This window comes from Notolabrus celidotus, chromosome 18 (genome assembly GCF_009762535.1).
Source record: "Notolabrus celidotus isolate fNotCel1 chromosome 18, fNotCel1.pri, whole genome shotgun sequence".
Taxonomy (NCBI): domain Eukaryota; kingdom Metazoa; phylum Chordata; class Actinopteri; order Labriformes; family Labridae; genus Notolabrus; species Notolabrus celidotus.
In genome coordinates this window covers 8,098,074-8,109,192 of record NC_048289.1, presented here as the reverse complement: position 1 = coordinate 8,109,192, position 11,119 = coordinate 8,098,074, and the positions used below count along the sequence as shown (strand labels likewise).

The 11,119-nt window shown below is 41.4% G+C and overlaps 1 protein-coding gene across 1 annotated transcript in view; it reads left to right on the top strand.

Annotated features, from left to right (window-relative positions):
- The window catches only part of dnah9 (dynein, axonemal, heavy chain 9), a 229,109-nt gene that overhangs the window by 145,676 nt on the left and 72,314 nt on the right, over positions 1-11,119 (top strand). The window contains exons 55-59 of the mRNA XM_034707459.1: positions 4,853-4,933; positions 5,380-5,559; positions 6,117-6,347; positions 7,944-8,138; positions 9,315-9,434. Coding sequence (XP_034563350.1) covers positions 4,853-4,933; positions 5,380-5,559; positions 6,117-6,347; positions 7,944-8,138; positions 9,315-9,434 — 807 coding nt within the window. The remainder of the gene's footprint in view (positions 1-4,852; positions 4,934-5,379; positions 5,560-6,116; positions 6,348-7,943; positions 8,139-9,314; positions 9,435-11,119) is intronic.

The following is an 11,119-nucleotide window of genomic DNA, read 5'->3' as shown; positions in this document are numbered from 1 at the left end:
GTTTCCTATGCTGTTATGAATTAACCCACTGCTACTGATGTTTTTGATAATTAACTGTTCACTAACCCTAAACTTAGGAGTGAAGTAGTTTGAGAAGCTGTTTAAGTGGTCAATGTAGTCCTAAAAGCCATTGCAGTAGTCCAAGTAACATAAGCAGCTGTTTACTTATTGAAGGAATATTAGCAGCAATTGAAGTAGTTGATGTTGCAGACACAGCTGTTGAAGTAGTTGCAGTAGTTGACGTAGTATTGGCAGCACCAGAGGTAGGTGAAGTATTAGTAGAAGCTGTGGAAGCATGTAAAGTTGTATAAGCAGCTGATGAAGTAGTTCTAGTATCATTAATAGCACTAGAAGGCATAGATGTATGAGTAATGATTGTTGAAGCTGTAGTTTTGGTAAAAGTAGGATCTATGGAAGTAGCACTTCACAAAGCTGAAGTAGAAGCAGCCTTCGAAGTAGCTGAAGTAATAGGGTTGGGGATGATAGTAATAGTTAAAATAGTAGCAGCAGTGATTGAAGCTTCTGTGAAAGAAGTAGTTTTAGTTTTGATTGTAGTAGAAGTAGTAGTTGAAGAAACTAAAGAAGGAGCTAAAGTTGAAGTTGAAGGTGTTGCAGTAGCTACTGCAGATCCGTTTATGTAATAGTAGCTGTGAACGTAGTAATAGTAGTAGGAGTAGTAGTATTCATAATTGGGGCAGTCGTTGTTGTTGTTGTAGTTTGAACAGGATCAGCTGTGAAAGTAGAAGTTTGAAAAGTTTAAGAAGAAGTAGCAGCTGTTGAATGGCGTATAAAGAGTAATAGTAGTAAGAGGAGGAAGAAAAAGGCGGAGTTAGTGGTAAAATACCTGAAAAGTTACAAAAGAGGAGCACTAGAATTTTGTAGCAGTAGCATCTGCAATAGAAGTATTAGTGAGAGTAGTAGTTGTTGTACTTGTAGTAACAGTTATCGTAGTAGTGGTCTTAGTAGCCATAGTTGTAGTATCAATAGTAGCAGTCATAGCAGTACTAATAGTCATAGTTGTATTAGAAGTAGTAATCATAGTTTTGTAGGTAGTTGTGGTAGTGGTTGTAGAAGTATACATGTGTTGTTATTAATAGTTAAAAGAAAAGTAATGCGAACATTGAAAAAAGTGTTAGAAGAAACGATAAAAGTAGCTGTTGTTTTGTTTTTAATGGTAAAGAACTTTAGATTGCTTTATTTATGAATGGTTTGAAGTTTGAAGTATTGATTTTGTTTGCTGCCGTACTAACAGTATTGATAGAGTCCCTCATGGTACTTGCACCAGGATTGGTAGAGCTGTCATTACACAGAGTATTGTCAATAGAAACAATACAAACCAGCAACTTCTTCACACAGTGGAAATAGAAATAGCAATGTTTATAGCAGTAGCAGTTGAGTTGTAAATGCATGACTAAATGTAGACGTTCCAGCCTAATCTCTTACCAATAGAAGTCAGACTCTGCACTGAAAAATGGCGTATTTCTCTGTGAGTAAAATAGTGCAAACATAAACACGACCATCCAGATGTCTCTTTGTTGCATGAATGAAGCTGTATTTAGCCTTCACGAGTGTATAAACCCTCACACACACGGACGAATGTGTGTAAAGTCTCCTTCTTTAGTAACAAGTCTGAGCCTGCTTTAAAAAACAATTGTTAGAATGTGTATGTGCTGCTGCAGGGAGGGAGGGAGGGAGGGAGGGAGGGAGAGAGGGCCGTTTTCTACAGGCAGGCAGGAACACAGACATGTTTTCCTGCAGCAGATACACACAGCAGCTGCTCACAAGTATTCAATATCATCCATGTCTCCCACCAATTAGTTCACCCTTCTCCCCCCTCCCCCCCCCCCCACGCTCTCCCTCCGCCTATTCATCATGTTGATGGCTCACTTGGTGCTCGTCTGATGTTTGACCGAATCTTTTTGCACAGAATCGTCACAACCAGAAAGGGGCTGTCTTCCCCCCAGGCAGATTTCCTTCCTGTTTGTTAATTAGCTGAAAGACAAGCATGAAAAACCGTCTGTTTTTATTTCCCCAGTGCAACGTTTTGATGGAGTCGGACGCTAACGCAGAGCCCTATTTGTCGGGGAGTTATGAGGAGTTAGAAACAGCTTTAATTTCTCTTTACGACCGCCTTTGGTCTGTGTGTGTGTTTGTGTGCCTGTGTGTGTGTGTGTGTGTGTGTGTGTGTGTGTGCGTGTGTGTGTGTGTGTGTGTGTGTGTGTGTGTGTGTGTGTGTGTGTGTGTGTGTGTGTGTGTGCTGAAAGCAGCTCTTGATCCAAAAGCTTTTATTTTTTTCCCCTGATATGCATGCCATTCATCTTTTTCCTCCCCTTTATCTGCTCAGACAGAATCAGATTTTTTTCTGCTGTTGGACTAAAGGTCACAGCTTGGTCTGCGGCTCAATCCTTCAGGGCACAAAATGTTCCCAGAAAAGGTTTTGGGCCCTTTGTGAAGCTCATTTGTTCCCATTTTTCTGAGCCACATGATCCTCTTTACTGCACTGAAGTATCGAAGAGATGTTTAGGTTTCAATTAAACTGCCATGGAGCTCGATTGTAATACCAATAAGATCCAACGAGGATACAAACAACAAAACAAACCATCAGTCCTTCAAACCCGCTCAGAGATTCAATTAGATGATAGCGATAGATTCATTAGCACTCATGATTTACACACTGATTGTTACTCATACCATTTAATGAGACAGAAATAGATTATCAGCAGCCCAACCCTGCACTCGATCGACGCCTCCCTTTGTATCACTGCACGTGTTACTATCCTTCTCCCTTATGTAGACTGTATAACTGTCACATTCATGTGCATTACTGTTCTTTCTGCATATAATTTAGAGGGAAGCATGCAACGTTTCTGTCTTTCCAGGAGCTATAAAGGAGCTGATATAACCTCAAGTCTGCTGTGACTTAAAGTTTATTGCCTAGCTTAACTGCTTGAAACAGGGAAGCAGCTTGCCCCATTCTGCCTAAAGTTTTGACATAAACCTACCATTACCTCTAAAGGATTCTGTTAAGTGCATCTCATGTATTCGGATGAAGTTCCTATTGTTTATTATTTATGTATTTTGTGGGCAGTTATCATAGAAAAACACAGGATGAGAAGCATCACACATGATTTCCCTCTCATAGATTCCCATAAAACACCAGAGCTGATCATATGTAAGCGTCTTAACCATTTACAGAATAAAAACAGGGGTGACACATCTCCACCGCCTCCAGTCTCCAGTCTGCAAAATAGACATCCCACCCCTTCCTCCAACAAACCCACATTAACCTTGTTGCCAAATTGTGCCGCTCCCGCAGGTGGGTCCAGTCCACAGCAGAACAGATTCTTGTGTGGTTTGGATCAGATACTGATGGTTCTGGAAAGTTCAATGTGTTAGTGTTTGTTACATTTCCTTTCACCGTTCCTCCTCTACTCTGATAACCCGAAGCACACAGTGCTGAAGGAGCCTCATTGGTCAACAGAGCTATCAATCGTGACATGACGCCCCTTTTTATAGCATCAAATAACTCATTCAAACCAAACTTGTTGGAAAAATGTACACTGTGACATAAATCAGCATGATAATAACTAGCTATGATGACAGAAACCATGTTTGAGAAACATTTATTTGACCTGTATTTGGATTTTATAGTTTGACCCATGTTCCATCTGTTTGCACGTAGGAGGCGGGGCTAACGATTTCACCTCGCCACCCTCACCAGTCAGCAGCAGAATTGATATGGAATTGATTATGTTGGACCAGAGCCTGAAATGTCAGTCACATGTTGTGTATAAGCTGAGGCGTAGCTTGGGGCTTTATTATCCTAACTGCAGCCAGTCATCGTGGGGGCACTGAATGTTTTGTCTTCACTTTTGAGGAGCTGTCATATTACCCATCTTTTTTACTGTCTATGTTTGCACAAATTAAAACATTTAAATTGTGTTTTTTTCAAAGCGAACGATTGGAATTGCAGTAAATTAGAAAATACCTCCAGTCTTAAATCTGTGCTAGAATGAATACATCCCAGCCATGCAGCCATTAAAAAAACATGACAAAAGTAATAATCTATTTTTATAAAAGTTTCAAGTTTCAAGTGGAGTATTCCTCTGAAACAGAGCTGCAAAATAAAACTTCAAAACTTTTTATATCTTTGATCTTTTGATTGTTTTAAACTTTTTATCCTTTGCTGTTTTTATTCCTCTGACAATGTTTTATTTCCTTTTATCTGTTGGAGGCTTGTCGCCTCTCTATATTGTACTATTTCTTTTTATCGTCGGTGGTCTTTACCTTTTTATCTTGTTTTATTTTGGTCTCATTCCTGTCATTTTGTGACTGTTCTGCTTCTCTTTTATTCTGTTATCCTTCTCATTTGTAAAGCACTTTCTAACCCTGCGATATAGATACAGTTGATATCATATTATTATTATTATTATTATTATTGTTATTGCGCTTTATGTGTTTGTGAAAAGCCCTTCTCTAGTCAGAGTTTATTACTGTGAATAAGAAGAAATGTTATTTAAAGTGGTGAAAACAAATTTATTATTCGTTAATTTTAGGAGAAATACTTTCAAAAACAGGTTGATTTAAAACATGAGGACAGCAGATAGACATTGAAACTGTGTGTCATAATGTATTATTATGTAAACTAACTTTAGTCACTAACGTAAACTCAAACTCAGGTTACTGATGTGTTGTAATGATACACTGACATACGCTCAAGATGAACTTATATATATAGGGAACTGAACTGAGAGAGACTCTTTCCCTCTGGTTTGGTGAATTTATGTACAGTTTGTCCATCCAGACCTGCAGTCACATGACCTCCTGACCCCCCTGTCTCCTCCTCTGATAGGTGGATGACCTCAAGGCCAAGCTGGCTGCTCAGGAAGTTGAACTGAAGCAGAAGAACGAGGACGCCGACAAGCTGATCCAGGCAAGATCATGTGCTCCATTACACACTCTGCAAAAACATCACTGCTACATGAAGTTTAGTGTCTCTGGTGATATCTATGTTTCTGAGCTTTAGCTTCACGGTCGAGCGTCCCATTTACTGCTCAAAGAGATGCTTTCTGCTGCTGGACTCTCGTCTTTATTAGATGCTCTCCATCCTCTTTTTTTGTGCCGTCATGGGTCGAACTTAAATATATCAGGCAGTACACTGGAACTTACTGTACATTGTTCTTATATGTTTAGTCAGTCACAATGATATCCAATGAACTGTCCAAAACAAAACTGATTGTTAAATAGGTTCAAAAATAACCCATCAGTTGTGTTTTTTCAGTTAGAATGTCAAACTCGTCTGATTCCAGCTTCTTAACAGTGAAGGATGGTTGCTTTTTGTCTTTTTACTGCGGAATAAATCCTGTATTTGGTCTACAGGTTGTTGGAATAGAAACTGAAAAGGTGTCTAAGGAGAAGGCAGTAGCTGATGAGGAAGAGCAAAAGGTGGCGGCCATTGCTGTGGTGGTCAGCGGCACACAGAGAGACTGTGAGGAGGATTTAGCAAAGGCTGAACCAGCTCTGCTTGCTGCTCAGGACGCCCTTAACACACTGAATAAGGTCAGTTACTGTGTTATCCCTCCCTGTGTCTTATTGATTTTCTCCATCATGCTCTCCTTTCTTAGATTTCCTCCTTTCTAAAAAGATTTTTCTTCTTTTCTCTTTGTTTGATTTGGTTTGTCCAGCTTCAGTTAAATAACTTTTGTCCACACAGACCTTGAACTGCATAGAAGATTATTGAATCACAGGATTTAGCCGAGTCTTTGCTAAAATGTCTTCTTTATGTTCTCCGGGCATTTAACTTCATCCTCGCATCCCTTGTAGGTTTATGAGCAGCCTGTGGGGATTTTCAAAAACACCCTCTGTGTTTAAAAGGTGCTCTCTGTTCAAACAAGCAGAACCGACAGTTCAATCACAGCTTAGAGCTCTCTAAAGATGCCCTAATTAGAATTCTCTGTTGTCTTCTCAAAGTCAGCACAGGTTCTTCTTCTTTTATTTTCAGCCTTTACTTTTTCTCTCTCCTTTTTCACCCAGAAGACCACAAAGATATGCACTTGTTCAAACCCAATTAAATCATTGCTCTTTCATTTTCCACCCATTATTCTCTCCCTCTTCAGAACAACCTGACAGAGCTGAAGTCATTCGGCTCTCCAGTGGTGGCGGTGACCAACGTCACAGCGGCCGTCATGGTCCTGATGGCGCCCGGGGGCAGAGTCCCAAAGGATCGCAGCTGGAAGGCTGCAAAGGTGATGATGGCCAAAGTGGACGCGTTCCTGGACTCTTTGATAAACTTCAACAAAGAGAACATCCCCGAGGCTTGCCTCAAAGCTATTCAGCCTTACCTGCAGGTGAGCGTTTCAATTAGCCCTAATTCATTAGAGTCAAGGCTAACGGCGCACTGTGTGCAGTCTGCTGCTTGGCAAGTTCAGCTAATAACTCATAAATTTAGCAGGGGCGTGACTACAATGACAGAGGCACATAATGGCTGTCGAGCATCCAAATGACAGCCAGAGAAATCAACCAGTTAATTAAGCGTTACAAATTTAACAGCCACCCTGATTATAAAGTTCAATGGAGCGAGTACGAGGTTAGACACTACAGCAGAGAAAGACAAAAAGCACTCCAGATTCATTATTTACTGCTCACACACTGAGTTTCTGACTCATAAAATACTTTTTATACTGTGTTTATGAAGAAAACTCCACCACAGTCCTAATACATAACACAACACTCACTTTAATAACTGGCTTTTACAGTTTTGGGCTGCTTGGCTAACCAGCTTCATCTGTGTCACTACCCCTTTGGGAAGGGTTGTTTTATCTGGATCTTCTAGGTCTGCCCTCAGGGAGGCTGTGCCTCTGAGGTAGAGTGGTCTGTCCATGAAACAGACTGGGGGTTTGATCCCTGGCTCCTTCAGCGTATCTCTCTGTAAGATACTGAACTTCATGTTAAACATCGTCAGGTTGCTCAAGGAAAATAGCCAATGGTGATTTTGCGTGGATGGAACAGTAATCTCTATAGATCCTGATGTGAAGCTCGATCCTTTGCAGCCTTTACATTCTGTACACGGATGTGTGTGAAAGAGGTGAAAGTAGTATGTAGTGTAAAATGGTTTGAGTGTTTTAAAGACTAGAAAGACGCTCTCTATGTGCAGTCCATGAACCAGTTATCTTCTGACAGTCTTAAAAACCTGTCTACGAAACTAAACAAATAAAACTTAATCGATCTGATATATTGAACTGTTCTAACATTGAGATGAGCTGAGTACAAACCGATGCCTGACATTCCTCTCACTCCAATCCCTGCCCTCTCTGTCCTCAGTGTCAGAGTCCAGATATGCTTTACTTTGAATCTCTGTCATCAAACTACGCCATCTTCCATCCGAACAGAAACATCAGTGTCTGGTCTTCCTCACTCTTTACTTTCAACAGTAATCTGTTCCCGTGAGTGCCGCCTTCTGGCGTGGAGAACATCTGTGTTGATGGCTGGACTTGCTGTGTTTTCTTTTTAGTTTTGTGTGGTTTTAACATTTGCAGTTAATTTCCTGTCCATGTAGATGTTTCATGTTTTGCAGCATGTTCTTTCAGTGGCTGGGAGTTTCCATTGTATCATTTGTTTTGAACTTTTGCATGGATTTTGAATTTGCATTATAGCATGTTTCTTCTTTTGGAAATTATTTAGGGCCATTGAGACAGGCTATAACTGAAATCTTCATTCCCAGGACAAAGGAAGCAGCTGAGGAATTTACTGCTCCCTCACTTTGTGCCATGCCTAGCTTTATTGTGCTATCTTTTACACCTAGTCAAATATGACCAAATATCTCTAATATGTTTAAGATTCATAGGAACCTATAGCAGTACTTTTTGAAGCCCTGAAGACATGTGTGATTAGTGTTGTATTTTGCATTTATTGACTTGTTTGTTCATCTTTTTGATCTTCTTAAGGATCCTGAATTCCAGCCAGATCTGGTGGCCTCCAAGTCTAACGCGGCGGCTGGGTTGTGCTCCTGGGTTTTGAACATAGTCAAGTTTTACCAGGTTTACTGCGAGGTGGAGCCAAAGCGTCAGGCTCTGAGCAAAGCCAACGCAGAGCTGGCTGCTGCACAGGAGAAACTTTCAGCCATCAAGAGAAAGATCAATGTAAGCCATCACTCCGGAGTAATGACACAGGAAATGAAAAGTTTATTTGCTATATGCCAAGTAAAAAGCAATTTCGGTATCTTAAATCCAGAGGATAAATGCTATGAAATTATATTACCATTTTATTAAAAGTAGGATTGAATGTTCTTGTGTTTTAGTCGTTTCTTTGACACTAAGAAGAAATGACACAAACATTAAAGAGCTTTAAAACTTTAGAGGTTGGGCTGACTTTGTACAAAAACACAATGTGGGCTGAGGAATGAGCAGTGAAAGCCAGAAATCTCAGAACCCAGGCATAAAAGATTTCAGAGACATCAGTTTGGATCAACAACTCTATCAAACTCAGAATATATGCAGCATAATAAGAATGAGATGCTGCAGGAACAACATAAAAACAACAACCAGAGGCTGTAAGCTGAATCAAAAATCCAGGATGTGAATAATTTCACCAAGGCTTGAGTGACAGCTGATGCATGAGCTATGCCTGTAATGATAAAACCATCAATACAGAGCTGGTGTAAGTGCTATTAAAGGCTTTTACTGTTCATTAATCTAAAACCAAATCCATCAACCTAAAAACTCTATTGATAAATGCAGCTGTAAATAATAGTTTCTCAGCCGCGTTTGACATTCAGTACATCAGAGCCACAGAGCGCCCCAGCGGAGCGCGGTGCCCGGGATGCTGCGACGGCGGCGGCTGCTTACATCAAACCCTGCAGAGTGCAGAGTGACGAGTCTTAATAAGATCCAGCATGACTTCTTGCTGTCATTTTTCAGCCCTCAGTCAGATCGCCTGAGCAGAGAGAGGTTCCAGAGCCAAGGGGAATTAGCAATCCTCAAACTAATCTACTGAACCTGGGAGCCTCTCCACCGATTAATCCTGTTTGTCCTTGTGCTAATTGCTTCCATATGCCAAATAAATCCATAGTGACGAATGATAAGTTTTACCTAACTTTTCACCCCCCCCCAAACACAGACTTCTTCTTTCTTTGTTCATTTCTTTGAAGATTCTCTGAATAACCCGGCTGTATTTTAACAAGTGCCAATGTTCTCCATGTCTGTGTGTGACTGTATGTGTGTGTGTGTGTGTGTGTGTGTGTGTGTGTGTGTGTGTGTGTGTGTGTGTGTGTGTGTGTGCGCGTGTGTGCTTGCGTGCGTGTGTGTGTGCCCGATCAGCTCCTTAATGAGAACCTGGCCAAGTTGACAGCCAAGTTTGAGAAAGCCACCGCGGACAAGCTCAAGTGCCAACAGGAGGCGGAATCAACGGCGCGCACCATTTCCCTGGCCAACCGTCTGGTGAGGAGGGCAGCAGAGGGGTCACGTCAGCTACACACCAACACACACAGACACACACAGACACAAAATATCTAACTTGCTCATTCCTACAGATTGAGACAGATGTGTGCAAAATGTATTTAAAGATATTTGAGAATTTCTGCAAAGTAATTAATGCCTGCCTCTGAGCGTCACTGTGCTTTTCTCTACATGTACATCTATGTGTTTGGTGAGGATGCAAACTAATGCAAACACAGATCACTCAGGAGAGACTTTATCATAAGTGAACGTCATTTATTTTACAAGTTTAGACAATTAAATATGCGTTGAATTTGGACAATAAGACTTAACTGTGACTTCTTCATGAGCTGGAAGGGTAGTTAGTCTGAAATTAGGATAGTTGACCCCCTCAGAGGCTGTGGCAACGTCTGATATGGTAATTACTCAATAAACATAAACATCTGATCAAAGAAGCAGAAGAGAGCAATAGAGAAAGAGGGAGGGGTAACTAAAGAGGAAAGAAAGTCCTCCTGCTTGAACTTACGCTGAACGTCGTTACATACTGATACTTGATGGATGGATTGACCTTCAGTTTTGATTAAGATCACATGAAACAGGATGGCTGTCCTCACTGATGCAGATAATCTAAAAAAGGAATTTAAATTAAAACATACAAAGATAAAACCTATCCTGAGCATGAAAACTACACAAAAACCGCAAATGAAAGACACCAGATATTGCACATTCCCTGTTATTGCATCTACACTGTATATACTGCACAACCTCCAAATCTTGCACGTTTCCTGTTGGACGATCCTTCAATGCACACTTGTTAAGGTGTTCATGTGTCTATGTCTAGTGCTGCTCTGACTCCGGCATACAAACTGCTTTCAAGTCTGTCCGTGCTTTAATTGCCCCGAGTCTAACCAGAGGGCAGCAGTTTGGACAGGTGGTGTCCGGGATAGAATGAGTCCCTAAGAATACGGTACGCTCCTTTGAGGCAGTGTACGCTGTAGATGTCCTCGAGGGAGGTAAGAGGGCAGCCTGTGGTATTTTGTGCCTTGAAAATGACCCTCTAGAGTGCCTTCCTTTGTGTTGCAGAGCAGCTGGCATACCAAGTACATATGTCGTGGCTCAGTACACTCTATTGAGCAGCAATAGAGGGGCACCAGTAATTCTGCAGCAAAGTTGTTATTTCTAAGCATTCTCAGAAAGTGGAGGTGCAGTGGTGTTAGCTCTCCAGGACAGGTCACCATCTGTGTGCCAGCCCAGGAGCCTGAAGTCTGAGACCCTCCCCACATAGTCTCTGTTGACATAAAAGAGACTTGGATCAGATTTATTCTTCCTGAAGACAAGGAGCTCCTTGGTCTGAGATAGGGTACCTGAGACCAGGTTATTCTGCTCCCTCCACACAGGCAGCCTCTGAACCTCATCCCTGTCTGCTGTCTCATGGTTTATCATGGTTGTTTGGTTGTGTGGAGGAGTAGTCATGACTGTAGAGTGCACAGAGTGGGGGCCTCAGCACACAGCCCTATAGAGAGGTGAGAACCAACTATCTGATAGGAAGTCTTTGATCCAGGAACAGATGATGTGTGGAAGTCCTGTGATTAAGTGACCAGTCTGCTTGTGATTACCAGAGGGAGAACTTAAGTCCTTGAGTGCTGAGAGGAGAGCTGTGACTTTGTTTTCCCCTGTAGCTATGTTAG